The sequence below is a fragment of the Tripterygium wilfordii genome, chromosome 2, assembly GCF_013401445.1.
Source record: "Tripterygium wilfordii isolate XIE 37 chromosome 2, ASM1340144v1, whole genome shotgun sequence".
Lineage (NCBI taxonomy): Eukaryota > Viridiplantae > Streptophyta > Magnoliopsida > Celastrales > Celastraceae > Tripterygium > Tripterygium wilfordii.
The window spans coordinates 1,973,439-1,993,296 of NC_052233.1; the positions used below are offsets into that span (position 1 = coordinate 1,973,439).

A 19,858-nucleotide genomic window follows, 5' to 3' on the forward strand; every position below is an offset into this window, starting at 1 on the left:
CTAAATATTTTTTTGTGAGACCTTCACCTTGTAAGAGATTAGATGTTCCTCCTAGGTTGTTGAATGCAAACAATAAGTGAACTACCTTGAGCTAAACACTTGTAAAGCCTTAACCAGCAACCAACCATTGTGAGGTTTTGTGAAAGTTTTGGGTGAGCATAAACCCTAGTGTGATAAATTGGGAAGTTTTGTGAAACTTCCAGTTTTAAGGAGATCTAAAAATCTTTGTCAAATTTTGGGATGAACTTGCGAGAGCCTAGAAGTTGTAGATGGCCTTGTAAGACCTTCAATTCTTGGTGGCAAGTTTAAAGTTAAGTGAACTTAGGTGATGGACATAGGAGACTTTGCTCCAACAATTCTGAAATATTTGTGTTCATTGATTTGCTTGCTTTCATTATTTGCCTTGTTTGTTGTGTTATTTACTATTTTCCTTGTTAATTGAGTTTAGGAGATTCCTATTTGGAATTTGGAGACACAATTCACCCTCTTCTCATACACCTAGATCCAACAAAACAATCACTTCATAGTTCACTGTGCACAGAAAAGAAAATCAATTCAGCTCTTGTGCCTTCTTTCCTCAAGGAATGTGATATACTATATGAATGTAGCCTGCAGTTTCTCATATAGCTGTCCAGCAGGTAGCAAAAGTTAAAGACAGGACAAATGGAAAGTGTATAAACAATAAAGCATTATCAGCCAACAAAAGTGGAATGCTTTTCACCTGTTCAGGCAACACTATCCCTACATCTTTACACCCTAGAGCCAAAGATTTTCATGGCTTCTCAGGAAACAATCGACAGCCCTGCAAGTTCTGGACGTTCTGGCTCCTCCAATAGATTGTTGAAAACAGTGATCACCTGTAATCTTTACTGAAAATGGTCATAAAGGACTACGCTTGCCAAGATCCCAACCTGGAAGCACCAATTGCAGAACATGCAGACCAATCTTGTACATTACTTGTTGCCAAGAAGTATTAGCAATTATTTTCTCTTACAAGCAACAAACCGTAAGTCTTCAATGTGGCTTCGTACCACTTCTGCTGGATGTACCATGGAGCAATTTAACAAAACCAAGGAAACTTAGCTTGCCATCAGTGTGTCTAATCCAATCATGGAGAACAGCATGAACTGGGATGGAGGGGCCTAGCCCAAGTTCCTGAATACGAAATTTTTCAATAAACAATCAGAATTGGTTTAATAGTCTTAGGATCTAGCGAACATTGCAAGTTTCTGTCAATAAAGGACGAGAAAATGAAGAATAAGACATGCATTTTATTTTGTCTACGGCTGTCAATCTTTATGAGGAGTCACTTCACTAGGTACGATAATAGGGGCAGTATCCATGACAATTGACACCAGACTACTTCAATAATTGAAACTAATGGCTTTTTAACTGAAGTTAGAACATAAATTAGTAGCATACATCCCTCATTTTTCAGGATTAAGAGGCAGGAAAGCCAACACTCATTATGAAAATGTAACTGTATCAGTGTTAGAGAAAATGAAAGGGAAACTCAATCAACCTCATATGGCTGCAATACAATCCCAAGATAGGTTACCATGGTCCTGTCATTACTCATTAACTACCCAAAAGCCCCCAAGACTACTTTCTAGGCTGGTGTACAAGCTACAAGAGCTTGAATTACAAAATCCATGGGACTTCCCTCTTAGAAACAATTAACTAAGCGCAACCTTAGCCTCATCCTACATTTTAGCTTAAATCATCCGAACCCAAGAGTGGAAGAGATCGGCCCACTATTCACACTGGGAGAATGGGAGGCCTTGTGAGCCTTTTCTTGCTGTAGTTTCTTTTTTTTTGAATGAAAAAAAGTTTTATTCAAGCACCAAGGGGGTGCAACCCAAACAAATTAGAAGGGGGGATAAACATATGATCAAAAATGTTCCCAGAAAAGGAAGTGCCCCAGAACCTAAGGCAATCAAACCAGGTGACTAAGAAAGTGTCTATGGAGGATTCTTTGCTTTTGAACACTCTGTTATTCCTTTCCAGCCATAGCATCCACATCACAGAAATTGGAATTAATTGGATAAAACTTCCTAGCCTTTTGTCCCTGCTTACGCCCTTCCAAGCCAATAATTCCTTGTCCACTGAAGAATTAGTGACCCAAGAAATGCCCAGCAGCCTCAGAACATTTGCCCAAATTTTAGAAGACCACTCGCAGTGCAAAAGAAGATGACTGATAGATTCCAAACCTGCTTTACAAAGGCAACATCGGTTTACCAACGGAATGCCTCTCCTTTGCAAGTTATCCATTGTTAGGATTCTACCCCATACAGCCTCCCAGCAGAAAAAAACACACTTAGGGGGAGCCTTAGATTTCCAAAGCCATTGCCAAGGGAAATGAGAGTGCCCATTGTGCAATTTATCTTTCAGAAGTTCCTTATAGAATGAACTCACAGAAAAAAGATTGTTTTTTGCTACCTCCCAACAAATTTTATCCTCACAAACAGGATTGATCTTTGCACTATAGACAAGGCTCCAGAAGTTTGTGAAAGTCAACACTTCCCAATCTTGTGCCTCACGAATGAAATTGATATTCCAGGAAAAGCCTCCATCATAGACTTGAAGTAATTGGATAATTGAAGCATCTTTCTGTGTTGCTAAAGTGTATAAATTAGGAAAAGAGTCCTTCAGAGAGGTGTCTCCTGCCCAATGATCGTTCCAGAAACTTATTGAGTTGCCCCTGCCAGCTTGGAAGCGGGTTAGAGAAGACCAAGCCTCCCAACCTTTCATTATATATTTCCACATACTGCAGCCATATGGTTCTTTGATCTGCTTCGTGGACCATCCATAGATACCAGTGCCATACTTGCAAGCAATAATTTTCCGCCACAACTGATCTTTGTTGATGGCAAACCTCCATAGCCATTTACCCAGTAAGGCCTTATTAAATGTGATCAAGCATTTTATCCCTAGGCCTCCAACCTCTTTTGGGAGCTTAACACAATTCCAATTCACCAAATGAAATTTCCTACTCTCCATTGAATCGCCCCAAAGGAATCTACACATAATTGACTCAAGCCTACCAGCAATGGAGGAGGGGATGGGGAGAATAGACAACATGTAGACAGGGAGGTTAGATAGTGTACTTTTAATGAGAGATAGCCTCCCTGCTTTAGATAGATAGTTCCTCCTCCATCCTGAAAGCTTTTTATCAAAATTTTCCACCAAGGGATTCCAAATACTCTGGTCTTTATATTTAGCACCCAAGGGAAGCCCAAGATAGCTTGAAGGCAAGTTGGAGACTCCACACCCAAGTACCTCAGCAAGGAGCTCAGCATTTGGAGTGTTTCCAACAGGGATGATTTTACTCTTACTCAGATTAACTTTCAAACCAGAGATAGCTTCAAAGCCTAGTAGGATGGCACGAAGATTAGCTACTTGCTCCACACTGCCTCCACAAAAACACAACGTGTCATCCGCATACAACAGATTAGAAATTGAGACTGAATTAGCTCTACCTTCAATCTTGGCTCCATCAAGCAGACCATGCGAAACTGCTCTATCCAACATACAACTCAAAATATCCATGCCCAGAATGAATAAGAAGGGCGATAAGGGATCACCCTGCCTAACCCCTTTGGAGGAATGAAAGAACTCAGTTGCAGCCCCATTGACTAAAATAGAGAAAGATGCAGAAGTCAGACACCTCTTGATCCAAGAAATCCATTTTGCCCCAAATCCTTTCCTCTCGAGAACTTTAAGAAGAAAATTCCAGTTCATATTGTCGAAGGCTTTCTCCATATCTAACTTGCACAAGACACCAGATAACTTGAGCTTAGAATAAAGATCCACAATCTCATTTGCAATCAAAGAAGCATCAAGAATCTGCCTGTCTTTAATGTAAGCATGCTGAGCGTCATTGATAATACCACCCAGAACAGCCCGTAATCTCTTAGAGAGAACCTTTGCCAGCCATTTATACACACTGCCCAATAAGCTAATGGGCCTAAAGTCTCTGATGTCATGAGCTGAAGCTTTCTTAGCAATCAAAGTAATAAAAGTGGTATTCAAAGAGTCAACAAATGCTGCGTTTTTGTGGAACTCATTGAAAAACTCCATTATATCAGCCTTGATGACTAGCCAAAATCTCTTATAGAACTCCATGGTGAAACCGTCAGGACCAGGAGCTTTTTCCCCATTACAACTGTCTAATGCAGCCTTGACTTCTTCCTCTTCAAAAGGTCTTTCAAGCCATTGGGCCTCCTCCATGCTCAAAGAAGATAAATGCAAGTCATCAAAAGAGGGTCTCCAGTTAAAGTTTTCCTCGAAAAGCCCTTTAAAAAAGGCTGGGATTTCATGTTTCAGGTTCCTTTCTTGAGTAATGGTTCTCCCATTAATGCTCATAGACTTGATATAGTTTCGGTTTCTGTGAATAGAAGCCATTTTGTGAAAGAACTTACTGTTTCTATCCCCTTCTTTGAGCCACTTGATTCTGGATTTTTGCCTCCAAGCCACCTCCTCCACCCTAATGAGCTCTGAAAGAACTCTTTTATTTGCATCTCTTAAAGTCATGTCATCAACCGTGAGACTCCCCTCCCTATTCTCTCGCTCATCCAGTGAATTGATATCAGCCATTAAGCTTTTGATTTTCGAACTAACATCACCATAAGTAGCTTTGCTCCACTCCTTCAATTTAGCTTTAAGGATTTTCAGCTTTGCTATCAACCTGAAGCTAGCAAAACCATTAATATGAGAAGAGTTCCACCACTCTCTAATGAGATCTTCCAAATCTTCATGATGCAGCCAATGATTCTGAAACCGAAAGGGGGTGGGACCCCAATTCATGATACCACCCTCTAGAAGGATTGGATAATGATCTGAGGTAGGTCGAGGAAGGAGGGACTGCGCAACACTCCCAAAATGATCTTCCCAATCAGTACTAATGAAGAATCTATCAATTCTGGAGAAGGAAGGATGAAGACGCAGGTTTGACCATGTGAATTTTCCATGTTGGAGGGGGAGGTCCCGGAGACTATTATTGAAAACAAAGTTTTGAAAGTCCCTCATATCCGCTGATTCACCAGTAGCACCAGTTCTCTCATGCGGGTACAAAACATCATTAAAATCACCCCCAATGACCCAAGGTCCATTCCACAAAGATCTGAAAATAGAGAGCTCATCCCATAACACAATATTCCTCTTGGAAGGAGACCCATACACACCAGAAAAAGCCCACTCGAAAGAGTCATCCTTCGATCGAAAGATGGCTGAAATAGAAAACTCTCCAATTTTATGATCAATGATCTCACACTGGTTGCAATTCCACATCAAGGCAACACCACCAGAGGCTCCCTTTGCTGGGATGCAGAGCCAATCACCAGAACTAATACCCCAAATCGACCGGAGAGAAGAGGAATCAAACTCTGTAAGCTTAGTTTCCTGTAAGCAAACAATCTGCCCCTTCCAATCACCTAAAAAATGCTTTACGATGGCCTTTTTATCTTGGCTGTTCAAACCTCTAACATTCCAGCTAATGATTTTAATATGCATTGAAACAAGTTTGGCCCTTCTCAGTAAATCCCTCCTTCTTATTATACTGTCTCTCATAGTTTATTGACCAGTCCAGTCTCTTTAGTTCCCTGCTTCTATCCCTTGATTTTCTTTGGGTGTCAGAAGTCACCGCCTTCTTATCCTTATCTGAATTTCTTCTCCGCTCAATTTCAACCAAGAGAGCAATAGCATCATCCTCCATACCATAATAGGTAATTCCCAGAGTTTTCCTCATATGTTGGAGCTTCTGTATAATCCATCTTGAATGATTCTCCCTGTTCAACAGTCGGTTACCTTCTACATTTTCAGAAGTAATAATGGCCAGCGGTGTTGGGACCATAGCGTCGTTCTCCCAAGGTAGAGCAAGATCATGTCCGGCTTCGAGGAGAAGCTCTTGGCCTAAATTCTTGTTCTGGCGCCTATAAATAGCATTGGAAGTATCAATTCTAATAGGCACCGGCTCAAGGCTTTTGTCAGGAAAAGTGCAAACCATATCAGACTGATTGGTGATGTAGAGTTGATCCTCTTGCGGGAGATCTAGATAACGCTGGAAAAGTCGCCAGTCTTCATAAGATTTTCTCCCCCCAGAATTCACTAGCTTGGAATTATTTTCATGGACATCCTCGAGTAAATCTTCAATATTGGCCCGAAAGTGCCATCCTTCGCTTACCACCGCAGGCTGTATCTCCTCACTGCCCACTTCAGAGATTGGCTCTATAGACCTTGAAGATCTAGGAGTACTGATTTGTGAGAGATCACCATCGTTGGTTGTGCTTCCTCCTATCTCCTCTTCATCGACTAGAACTATATCGTCACCACCCTGATTTCCAATCTGATCACTGTTGATTGGATTACCAACCTCCTTATCTCCTGAATAATTGATAGCAAACGAGAGGTTGGTATACGAGGGTCCAAAAGAACTTGGGCCTGATCCCAAATTAGAACTTGGCCCTACACCCATATTAGAACTCGGGCCTTCTCCAGCCTGAATGGGCCTCCAGATCTTTTTGGCTTGGACTCTAGGGGCCCACAACTTATCTGTAAGATGATTTGAATTTCGAACACCTCTTCCGTACAACTCTGTAGCCTTCCCTTTACCTTTGTCAGGCGGAGGCTTTGTACCACCTCTTCCCTCACCGGCGGCATCCTTATCCGGCAGAACATGATTTCTAATCCGCTGGTAGTTCTCCTTGCCCAAGGCAGGCCATTTATAAGCATCAATTAGCTGAAACCCACAGTTGGGACAATTATGCACTTGTTTTCCTATTGGTTGTGGTTGGCTATTGCAGAGATCAGATGGTCCACCAGTAACCAGCATAGCCAGATCCTGAACCGCCTTCTCCATCTCCCTCCAGCCATTACCTCCCGGGCCCTCCGGTATTAGAATAGTCCAAGATTTAACCCCTAGAATCTCGGTAATTGACCATAACCTACCTTGGTGGTTGGTCTGAAAGAGGAAAACCCACTTTTTATCACCTATTCTATGGCTGCGATACCAGGGAGACTTGGGGGACATACTTCTGAAATCATCCAAGCACATACAAAGCCAATGCAGACCAGGAACACTGAAGAACACTGAGACTCTCCGGCCTTTACATCTTTCGGTTATACGCAGGGAATCAGTACTACGGCCTTCTAAAACAAGGTCAAAAGATTTTCGCTCTATCGAAACAAATCTCCTTGCTCCCTTCTTCCCTGAACTGACCCAGGACTTTTGAGGCAGCTCCACACGACCCTTAGCTTCCTTTCCCCCCTCCCACCTTAGCTTTTCAAGAGAGTTATATAGAAGAGATGCCCACGACGCATCAGTTCTAGGCTGAGTGTGATTGGTGGTTTGTGGCAGAGGAGGTAGAATGGGCTGATCATGAATGGGTGGTTCTGTCATAATTGGGTTTGTGATTGGTGGTGGGGCTGTTGTATTTGGGGATAGTGGGGATGTCGGCGTTGGAGTTATAGGTCTTGAAAGGGCTTGTGAAGGCTGTGGTGGTGGAGGTACATGGGATGTTGGTAGTGGGGGATGTGTGGGGTAATAGGAAGGAATCTGATGATGAAAAGGGTAGATCTGTGTTTGTGGATGAGAATAAAGTGAGGGGTATGTCGGGTATATTTGCGGCTGCGGGCATAGTGGTGGTGGGTTTGGGTATGGTGGGTAAATTTGCAGCGGTGGGTATGGGTATGGTGTGATTTGGTACGGAGGGGGGAGGGAGAATGGGAACGAAGCCATTTTCAGAGAATCTCACGCGCGCGTAGCATTCCCCATCTTTTGCATTTATGTTTTTAGGGTTTAGTTTCTTATTATGCTCAATATCTCCAAAAGGTTTCAACTAAGGTAGCTTGAGCTTGAGGTGAATGAAATTTTATTTCTGAACAAATATAATTGCAAGCTGAACCGTTGATGCAGGAGAACCATTAATATAGTCTTTTATAAGTTAGTCTATTATCGGGTCTATTTTAACTAAATTTAACTAAATTTCTTTTAGTTTTCATAGTAAGGGTATTGTCGGAATTTCAGGTTTTGCTGGAATTTCGAATTTCGAATTAGTTATTTGTTTTATGAGTCTTTTATTAGGCCATTTTTCATAAGTCAAATCATAGTTATAATTGGAGTCATATTAGTTTACTTTTAGAAATCCTAGTTTTATTTGAAGGAAGTTTCTTATGTAATTAGGATTACTAGGAGACCATATATATGGATGTAAGTCATGAATTAAATAATGAGAGTTTTTATACAAATTTGCTATATGAGAGATTCCTTAGACACGCCCGGTGAGAGGCTGAGAGGGGAAGATGAGTTTATCCAACCCTACCTGAGAGATTCAAGGTCATTTTTGTTTGATTAAAAAAATCCAAGAATTTTGTTCCAGTTTCAGACCTAGGAATTGTGAATTTTGTCCTAGGGTTCTTAATTTTTGGGCTTAATTTGGGGTTAAGGTTTTGGTTGCTCAATCCTACACAAAATCTCCATCGGTAGTTCAAAAACTACATCAGTTGGCATCGGAGCATGGTTCCGAGCAACTTACAATTTCTCTAACTTGTTTATGTTAACAAGGAATGACTGACTTAGGATTTTCAGATTGGGCTGATGACTAAACTGTCTTTTGAGGGGGAGAAACAGTCCTTAGATGTAACGCTAGAATCTATTGCAACATCTATTAACTACCTGGTAAAGAAACTGAATTGCACTGCAGAGCTTGTAGACCACTTGTGGAGCAAATCTGTTAGTGAGCCAAACAAAGAAGCTAGCTTTGAGAAAGAGGGACCAGGCAGTAGCAAAAGGGTTGCTGAAGGAACTCATAAACTGGAATTTCAGGACAAAGTCAGTCATAACAGAATGCAAGAATCGTCTAGGAGGCTTAACTTTGAGACCTATAATGAACCTAGAGGGAATTTTAACAGTGCAGCCAACAAGTACGTGAAGTTAGAGATACCAGATTTCTATGGTTCTACTGACCCATAAGTCTTCACAAAGTGGCTAAAATCCATCGAAGATTTCTTCAACTTCTCAAAGTTTCCTGAAGATCAAATGGTGTTATTTGTCATTCCGAAACTTAAGGGTGAAGCTAGTGAATGGTGACAGAGTAGAATCAGACTATAGGCGTGAGAAAGGGTTTAACATCACAAGATGGGAGCTCATGAAGAAACTATTACAGGAAAAGTATTCACCACCAAACTTTCACAGAAAAGTTTATAGAAAATATGCAGTCTTGAAGCAAGAGCCTATTTATGTAGCTGAGTACACACAACAATTCTACAATTTGAGATCTCAAGGACAAGCTATAGAGGAAAATTTTGCAGCTGTGACAGAAACTGAGTTCGGACAGCTTAGAGTAAATAAAAGTGATGCCAACACTGTACAATCAACTACTTTTTCTGGACAAAAGATTGAACAAGAATGCACAAGTACAGAAATTGAAATTGATGACATTGGAGTTGAGGCGGAAAAGATGTTTACTAATCAAATATCGACCCAATCAGGCGTCATTCCTCAAGATTTACTTGTTCAAGATGATAAAAGGGTGAAATTACTACTGACCAAGGCTGATTTTGAATTAGTAGACCCAGAATCAACTTACCAGCACATCATGGACAAGAACGATGCCACAGAAAAGGCAAGAGCACATATTGAAGCATTATTACAGTCAGCTGTTGATGCAGAAAAATCTTCAAATTTGCTTTACAATGAAAATCTACTTCAAGAAAACAAGGCTGGTGAGGAAGCATATTTTGTTGGGGAAGAAATTTTGATGAAAGATACCACTGGACAACATTGTGTCATCCCAAAGATTTTCCAACCAGATCTTAGAATCAGTCTTAGAGCGTTGAAAAGTGAGTTTTTGTGGAAAGAAGTGGACAAACCAGAATTGTTACCCATAACAGAATCTGATTTTAGATTAAGCTTACAAGAAAGTGATGACAAGTTACAGATGCTTAAGATGCAAGGACCTAATTTCAAGATTCAATCTGCCAATCAAATCAACTTGAAGGAGCCTATAGAATTTATTGAGTTTGTCATTCCAGATGAGTTTATTGGCTTGAGTGAAATTATGGACGACAGACTACAATTTTTGGAACTAACTCCAAGAAGAACTAAGCTTTACAATGTTGAAGGTTACGAAGATTATGGTTGTGGGTCGAGTTCATTCCTACAACTGGATTTGTGAAGACGAGTTGCTGGAACAAGCTAGTGCCACATCAACAATTATTTCTCCATTTACTCGCCGGAGTCGAGTTCTTGAGGGAGAGAGGAAATTGATGCAGGAGGACCACTAATATAGTCTTTTATAAGTTAGTCTTTTATCGGGTCTATTTTAACTAAATTTCTTTTAGTTTTCATAGTAAGGGTATTGTCAGAATTTCAGCTTGTGCTGGAATTTCGAATTTAGTATTAGTTATTTGTTTTATGAGTCCTTTATTAGGTTATTTTTCCTAAGTCAAATCATAGTTATAATTGGAGTCATATTAGTTTACTTTTAGAAATCCTAGTTTTATTTGAAGGAAGTTTCTTATGTAATTAGGATTACTAGAAGACTATATATATGGATGTAAGTCATGAATTCAATAATGAGAGTTTTTATACAAATTTGCTAAAGGAGAGATTCCTTAGACACGCTCGGTGAGAGGCTGAGAGGGGAAGGTGAGTTTATCCAACCCTACCTGAGAGATTCCGGGTCGTTTTTGTTTGATTAAAAAAATCCAAGAATTTTGTTCCAATTTCAGACCTAGGAATTGTGAATTTTGTCCTAGGGTTCTTAATTTTTGGGCTTAATTTGGGGGTTAAGGTTTTGGTTGGCTCAATCCTACACAAAATCTACATCGATAGTTCAAAAACTACATCAACCGTAGTTTAATCTTTCTAGCTTTGCTAGGTTCAGAAATTTTGGTCACTAGCCCCATACGAATGTGAAAAAGATTAGTTTACATAAGAGTCTTTCCTCCATAATGGTCCCTTTATTAAGTACGTACTGATCATACTTCATTCATGAAAAACCAACTACAGAAAACTTTTCTGCGTACCAGCATATAAGACATGAAGAGAACACCATTCACTATTAATGATGGTTACGTCCCATGCATAAGACAATGTGCTAGGAGGTCAAAATAGTACGCTGAATAAATAATACGAAATTTTTCTACCATCCAAAAAAATTTCAACTTACTGAAGCAAGTTCCTCAATCACAATAGCCCGATTCCCATCCTTTTCAAAAATCTCATATGCACAACGGGCATGTTGTTCCCAGCGATCAAGTGCCTCCAGCTGGTGGACACTTAATGCAGCTGCACAGAACTCTTCAAAGTCCATTCTTCTGTATTGAGGTGCATTTAGCTGTTACCAAATAAAAAATAGGTTGCAGGCATAGATATAAGCAACAAGCCAATAAACATACGACGAGAAGGCTCAAGCGATCAACAACTTATACCGAAAGAAGATAATCAATAATGCGAGACTCCCTCATCGAATCTGTCGCATTTTTCATTAGAACCTGTCAAAGAGGGATAAAAGATATGAATTCAAAGGATACTTCTGGCTACCCAAACTCAATTAAGAGATAGAGAGGGAAAGATAGAAGGAACCAACCATCTTAATATCTTCTAAGGTTATGCTACCATTATTTTCAGGATCTAACAATGCAAATTGCTCCTTCAGATAAAAGAGTTCATCGGCAGTTAGCGTTCTAGACAGAGCCTGCATAAAACAGTAGGATTGATAAGGAATTTAGGATTAATAAATAAACTATGAAAAATAACCCAAATATTTTGTTGGTTTAAAATAACTGACAAAAAGAAAGACTTCGTCAAATCAATGGAAGTAGGTTTTTTACATGTTTTGAACGCAATCACTTCTCAACACATAGAGAATTAGAAAAGTGGATCTATTTCTTTCTCTCTAAATCCACTAGCACGAAATAAATAATCCCTCGTCTTAAGCTCAAGACTCTCCATGCAATGTCATCCAACAAACATGGATGAACACAAACAATTTGACAGTTTCAAAAAAGACGGCCAAGTTCCATTTTTGTATATAGTCGATTGTCAATACATCGTAAAAGGAAAAACACACAAGACTCTCCAGTAGGCGGGGTCAAGGACAGGCAAGATGCATGCAAACCTTACCCCACATAATATGTGGAGAAGTTGTTTCTAAGAATTGAACATGTGACCTCTAGGTTGCAACCCTGCAACTCTAAACAATCGTAAACAAGCAAATGTAACAATAAAAATGCTCCCAAATTGAATCTTTAAAGCAAGAAAATGACTAATAAACCATGGTTAAGTAAGTAAATGTAGAACAAGATCCCAAGAGGGCATGAGTCAACGCACCTAGAAGAGTACAATGGGAACTGCTTCACTTGAAAAAATTCATATTCTGAAAATTAGTTCCAACAAGCAATTTGTTTTCCACCCAGGTTGTTTAGGGTTAGCTTAGGCGAACTGAAAGCGAAAGGCTTCAGCTCTTCTGGGATATAGGGAGCACAGATGCGTACAGCCTTACCTTTGTGGCGCCCAAGGACTCAAGGAGGTTGTTATGTGCCAAAGAGTTGTCACCCAAAAATAAACTATTTTATCTTTATAACAATAGTATTTAAGAATAGACACCAAAGACGTGTTTAATATTGAAGAGAAACACATAAAAGGAAAGAAATCAAAGAAACTAAAAAAAAACAGCCTTAAGAAAAAAATGGACAAGAAATATGATACAGAACCGCCTTTGCGGACTTATTCACGAAAAAGGTGGAGAAAACGTGCTGAAGATGGAGATCAGTTTTTAAGTAACCAAGTCCCTCCATAATCATCCCACAATGACAGCAGTTCCACTCAAGCCATTTCATTAACTGCAGCAGTTCCACTTCCACTTTCATCAACTGTTCCCTGCTTTCTAGGAGTTTGTTTTTGTCTATTTAGTATAAATAACTATAGGCTTTGTTTAGGAGGTTATCACATCATTGTTAATATTATCTATTGGAGCTTTGTCCTCTCCTAACGGACTGGTTATTGGTTGTGATTGTGTTTAAGATTCTTGCACAATTTGCTGCCAATATTCATCTCTTCTTTCATATTTGGTTCCTTTTCCATCTCATATTATTAGCCCCTATCAAAATACCAAAAGGACTAAAAACAACTTGAAGCAGTGAAACGGAAGTGTCACATAAGCTTTGGAAGAGAGATTTTTCTTGTCAACCCAATGAATTCTATGCAGACAAAAGAATAAACACAAGCTTAAAATTCAACGAGTCACCTAATTTTGCTGTTACCAACAACAATATTGGAATGAGGTAAAAAAAGCATTCCTCAATGATTGATTTCAGAAATTAAAAAATGCAAAATATAATGGGAAGTCATCAACTGAACAGTGTTCTATAATTTCACTGAATCTGCACCTAACAAAAAATTTAAAACAATTTTAAGGAGGAAAACTTATCGTGATACCAATGTTGTAAATGAGAATAAAAACGAGAAAAGGCAACTCCACATTCAGAAAGATAAAATAAAATCTACAGGATCAGAAAAGTAGTCCAATAACTTTGACTAATAGCACAGAGACCACATGAAAAATAAATTAAATAATCAATGCTAAGAAGGGGATATTGTAGAGGAAAACAAAAATATATTTCTCTCGCAATAAATCACATACACACCCTTAAAGCAGCCTTACGCAAAGATGATGATCGCAAGTATGCCTTCATGAGTCGAAGTATCAAAATATCAAGCGGAACTTTTACATCACGATGATTCCGGATCCAAGGATGAACTGCAAATAAAAAAAAATTACAGTCAGTGACAAATGAGGATGACATGCTTATGACATGGAAGAAATTGACACCCACTTAAAGCCTGAGCAGCTGTCATTCGCTTTCTGGGGTCCTTATTCAATAGAAGCTTGACAAAATCCTTCGCCTCTGAAGATAATGAAGGCCAAGGATCTTCATCAAAACTTGGTTCAGCTTTCAAGACAGCCCGGAAAATGCCAGACTCTGTCCGAGCCCAAAATGGACGACTACCACATAATAAAATGTATGCTATTACGCCTATACTCCATACATCTGCTTCTGTACTATAAGATCTATGCAGAACTTCAGGGGCCACATAGTATGCGCTTCCTACAATGTCATTAAGCCTTTCATCTGCAGAACACATAAGCATCAAAGATGTTCAAACTCCAAACGGCAGAAGATAACATGGAGCAGTAACTCATGGCTCTGGACAGAAGGGACAAACCTGGTCTGACAAAATCTGACAAGCCAAAGTCTATCGCTTTCAGCTTGGAATTCTCATCTTTAGAAGTATACAAGAAGTTCTGGACCAGAAAGTGATTAAACTTGGATGATATGAAAGATAAACGAACTACACATGCGCACACACACATTGCTTAAAGTTTCAGACTCCTCAAACAGTCCAAACATATGACTATGACTTGGCCTAAAGTGATTATCAATAGAACCATGTTAGATTACAAAAAACAGGGCCTAAGAAAGGAACATTGCTTTTTGAAAGGAACAAATGGTTTAAGTATTCACATAGTTACACTTTAGATACCATCAAATGTTTCAGTTTTAAAAGCTACACCAAATATCAATTTTCCCTTGCACTTCTCTCACCTTCAGATCAAAAGATTTACAACTCATTCATCTATAGATATACAATCAGGCTGCCAGTTCTGTGTTATTTTATGAACAGTAACCCATTGCAAATGGTCCTGCCAACCGAATCAAACAAAAGTTGATGTTTCCAAACTAAAAAGTGCAAGGGAAGTAAAATGTGCATGATGCACCACTAAATATTTCGAAACAAGCATTTCCATCAATTCATATTCAGTTCCAAGCAGAACAAGAACATGTAAATCCACCCCCATTTTCCTTGCAGCCCTTGTTAAGAGCAAATAAAAGTTATAGCAGGCATACAATGCTTTTACCATACAGGGAAAAGAAAAGGAACGCCTCCTACCTCTGGTTTGAGATCTCGGTGAACCACACCCTGGAGATGAAAAAATGCAACCACATTAAGTATTTGCATCAAGACAGTCTTGGCATCATCTTCTGAGTATTTCCCACCACTGAAAAACAACATAACATCTGCTTAGACAATAAGATAATGAAAGCCTAAAGGAAAAGTTTGAAAAATATCATCACAGCTATTACTGAAAGATTACCGTGAAAGTATTTGGTCTAAAAGTTCCCCTCCTTCACATAACCTGAAACAGCCATATTGGTTAATTAACTAATACTACATGTAACAGCATAACTCAATGGTTATCAAAAAAAGAAAAGGAACAGCCCAACGTGAGATGATCATGTGAGAAGTGAATGCTTCAAACTTACTCCATAACTATATAGACATTTTCAGGGTCTTCAAATGCATCATAGAATTGTACAAGATTGTTATGTCCTGTCAAGGCGCGTAAAATTTTCACTTCCCTTCTTACATCCTCAACTGCAATAGCTGTTGTCATCTGGAAACAAGGAATAGATCACTATGGTGTCAAAATTTCAAAAGGAAACAAAAAGAGTAAGCACTATCAATTATTTACAATATGTCACTACAAAAAACTTCCAACAAGAAATTACCATTAATTACTTAGTGACCAAAGTCAGCATCCCAAATATTGGCAGAAACACAGACTGTACTACTTATAATACATCCATAGATTTTTTTTAACAGAATAATACATCCATAGGTAAATAGTACATAGAAATCTTTTATGTTCTTCATATTCCTTTTTCAGTAATTCAATATGAATGGATAAAGTAAACGATCTTACATAGAAATCTTTTCTGTTTTTCGTATTCCTTTTTCAGTAATTCAATATGAATGGACAAAGTCAACAATATTCCAGTGACCCTGTTGCTAGCAAGTTTATTCTAGACTTCATTGCAGTCAACAATATCAATCGCACTCTCACTTAACCAGTTCAACCCCCTTAGATTGACAAATATAAGATGCCTTTCATTAATTTAATAAAGGAAGAAGAACATAAGCACAGAAGATTGCATAGAAACTCAAGGGATAACATAAAACTAAAAAAAAATCAATTTAACAGGAAATGTTGCCTCTATACTAGCCTTAAGGCTATGCTTGAGAGTAAGGAGGGAGAGGGTTTGGAATTTATTTATGAAAAGGTTTTTGGAATTGAAAGGAATGGGGATTGATAACCTTAATAGGAAGGAAGGAAGAAGATGCATGGAGGCTGGCCTCGACTAGGAAAGAGAGTAAGTAGAGGGGATTCAGTCTTTTGGACTACTTCCAAAAATTCTCAATATGGGGTGTTTGATATATAACCTACTATGATTGGATAGGAGGCTCCTCAAACCCACTTACAAGCTGGATTATCGAGTCTCCCCTCATCTTACTCTTCCAAAAAGCCCTCCAGTAACATTTTCCACTCAAAGCAGTAAGAAACAGAAAAATATCCTTGAAAACTCAAGAACACCATTCTCAACACAATCTCTGTGGCTAGTCTGACAAATCACAATATATCAAGGAAAGTTAGTACAAGTAATGCACCAAAAAGAAGTATAGACATTTCCTCCCAAGGCACGTGCTCAATCGTGAGGTACCGTCACATTCATAAGGCACCACTGCAGATTGAGTATTCACTTACTCCAGTCTTCATCATCGATGTTAAGATAATTCCCACAAGGATGATAATTTTTTTTTTTCTTACGTTAGAAAACATTTCTCACATAAATCCAGAGTTATGAGTGTGAACCTAGTCGAGAATTTATCATAAAAAAAAATTATTTCCTACTTTTAGCCATTTGATGAAGGAAAGCACGGTCCATGATGAATTATTTCATATCTTACCATATTTTTGCCTTTAAAAAAAGATGACTCATTTCTTCTCTCATTCCATCTTGAGGGGAAAAAGTTTAAAAAAAAATTAATTAATTGATCTTCGTCCTGACTTAAGGCTCTTTTTCCCTTTATTTCCTTGTCTGGTTTCACTTTTCTCATAGATGAAAAGGATGCATCATCTTCTGTTTTTAAATTATTGCAAAATCAACTTAGCTTGGAATAAGTAAGACCATATAACATACCTTATTCTAAAAAATATCTTCTAAAAAATATCAAGACTAATAACTCTGTAATGCTATTCAAGCAGAGATAGTGGTGCATGACCAAATCACAGCTTTTGTCCCACTGGGTTGACCGTAACGCAAGTTGGTAAAGGCCAGAGGGCATTAGTTGACTGGATCTACAAATGATCAACTTCCATGGTAAGCCGAGATATTTAATCCCACTAAGATTAGGCCCACTGAGCCACTAAAAGTAAAACATCTCCTTTCTTCATGTTTGATGAAGTGATTAGTGATTACAATTAACTCATTGAGAAAGCTCAACAATAGCTTCAACCTTGCTCTTTAGTATGAACTTTCACCAAGTGCCAAGCAGACAAGCTAATAATGTGAATCATGCTTTATCGACCATTATTCAAATCAGACCAAAAGTGCTGTGAGTTGCTCTTAAGCAAAGTAGCAAAAGACCATCAAAGAGAAACAGGTGGGCCAAAAGCTATCCTCTCACAATTGACCAAAATCAAAGAAAGGAATAATTTCTTTACAAAAAAAGAAAAAGAATGGAAGTCTTTATGTCCACAAAATTCAAGGCTCAAATATCCTTAAGAATTATCTATTTTTAAACCAGGACCAGTACTCTAACTGGAGAAGAATCCGAATAGTAACTTCCAAACACTATAGTCCTAAAATCTTAACCACTCCCTCATGCCCACTAAAACAAAAGTCTCTGAATTATCCAGCTTCATACTGAGCACCCAAAAATGATTACTTTTTTTTTTTCAATTCAAAGAAAATATTTCTATTTTATTACTAACACCAAAAGTCGAGAAAATGAACGATCCATCCAAGAATTGAAAAGAAAAAAAAATGATAATTAAGAGAGTAAAAGTCGAAACGTATATACAAGCAAAACATGCAGAGGTCAATAAAATTGGAAACGGCCTACCTTAGACTTGGGGATGACCTTGACAGCGACCTTCTGGCCTTTGCGTTCACCTTTTTTGAACTTGGCGGAGCAAGTATATCCAAAATGACCTCGACCGAGCTCCTCCGCTACCTCTAACCGACTAGTGAACTCCTTCGAGAACCCAAATCTCTTGTCCAACTCCGCCGGCTCATCACTCTCCTCGTCCTCCGGAATCGCGACCGCCTTCTTCTCCCTCCGGAGGCGGAGCACCGCCTTGATGTGTTTGGCCGGAGAAGGCGGAGGGAAAGGCCGTCTAAAGATCCGCATCGGAGTGGAGCTGGCCGGAGATTTCGGAGCCTTGACGCCATGGGCAGGGCTCGGGGTGTAGAATGGGAAGAACGGAGACTGCTTGATGGCCGTGAGAAGGTCCCGGTCCGCCTGGGACTTCGGAGTCTGCGCAGGTTCAGGAAGGTCACTTGGCTGATCTCTGTCAGCGTAAGGGTTTGATTTGGGAGGCTTGGAGGCGCAGGTTCCCATAGTTCAGTGTTTCGCGGTTACGCCATTGTTGGTCTGGTTTTATTAAGATTCCAGAAAGAAAGAGTAGATAGAGAGGAGGAGGAAGAGGAGGAGATGAGGAAGTAGTGTTTAGACGGGCATGTCACATGCTGGCTAGTGTAGAGAGATAACTGAGCTGGAGGATCTCACTTGGCCACGTGGCACTCACAGTTAGACATCTTACTATTTATTATTTGTTTATTTTTGTGTGGATTTGTTGCACGTAAAATAGTAGGGGTGACAAAAAATCAATTTCGGATCAGACAATAATACATGTTTACGAAATATTTACATATCCGGACTCTAATCTTGATAGGATTTTGAACGTACTTAATTGATCAAATCTAGATTGGTTTAAATATGGATGAGTAAATCGTGTAATAACCTAAATCAGATTAAAATTCGGACTCGAACCTAGTTTTAAACCGAACAAAAAATTTATGTTTGAACCTGGATTTTGAACATATAACTTATGTTGAAACTTAGTTTAATCGGGTCGGACAAATTCAATCATCCAAACCAAACATAATTTTGCAACCCCTATAAAAGAGGCATTCCAATTAGGGATTAGGTAATAAGCATGGAAATAATGAAACCATAAAAGTGTGGATTGGGTTGTAAATCATAATAATGTAGGGATAAGGTGTAAAATTGGAGCTATGAGTGGGTTTTAGTCCCCACGCTATCTAACTAAATTAAGAGATAATGTTTAGTCGGTTTGTCTGTGAATGTCAATCCAATTGTTCTTATGTGTTTCATTAATTACTATCTTGCTTGCATTACGTAATATGTCAAGTTCCAATGTGGTAAGAGGATAATTACGTAATAAATGTTTTGACCAATTTAATATGATGACGTGAAAAATCGGACTGGCTTACTAACTGCTCGGTCATAGATTGCTTGATTCCGTAATCGGCTCAGTTTATGAGACTTGGCATTAAGAAGTAGATGTCATGTAATAAACGTGGAGTTTTTGACCAAAATAGCACTCTTGCTGCAATTAAATACCAATGCTGCAATTAAATACCAATATAGCACTGATACAAAATTTATTACCAATATAGCACTTTACGTCACTTTAAGTGGCGTGACTAGTGTATTGGTTTTACAGTCACGCCATTGTAATTGGAGTCATTGTTTTTTGTTCATTCACACCGTTAAGAGTGGCGTCATTAGTTTTACACATGAATCACTCCAATTTGATTGGCGTGATCAATATTTTGTTTAGATCACGCCAACCTTGTTGGCGTTATCTCTATTATTGCTTTTTTGCTTGGCCATTCTCCTACCTCTCTCTATCTTGATAAACTGATACTACAAAACCCATTTGACTACAATTCAGCAAAACATAATCTCATCTACTTCAACTGCAAT

At 38.9% G+C, this 19,858-nt stretch overlaps 1 protein-coding gene across 2 annotated transcripts; it reads right to left on the reverse strand.

Annotated features, from left to right (window-relative positions):
* Positions 1-615: 615 nt before the first annotated feature.
* Positions 616-18,617, reverse strand: LOC120008894 (CDPK-related protein kinase-like). 2 transcript variants are annotated; one of them, XM_038859269.1, is made up of 11 exons: positions 17,969-18,466; positions 15,328-15,458; positions 15,159-15,200; positions 14,954-15,062; positions 14,228-14,306; positions 13,837-14,133; positions 13,648-13,760; positions 11,589-11,696; positions 11,431-11,493; positions 11,169-11,336; positions 616-1,155 (listed from the first exon to the last, which is right to left on the reverse strand). In XM_038859269.1, exons 1-11 carry the CDS (start codon positions 18,464-18,466, stop codon positions 1,015-1,017), a joined length of 1,749 nt encoding a protein of 582 aa, XP_038715197.1. In that variant the 3' UTR covers positions 616-1,014. The 2 variants fall into 2 exon arrangements, with proteins under 2 accessions (XP_038715197.1, XP_038715202.1); XM_038859274.1 differs by lacking the exon at positions 616-1,155 and having other exon boundaries at positions 11,169-11,316; positions 17,969-18,617.
* Between the last annotated feature and the right edge of the window lie 1,241 nt (positions 18,618-19,858).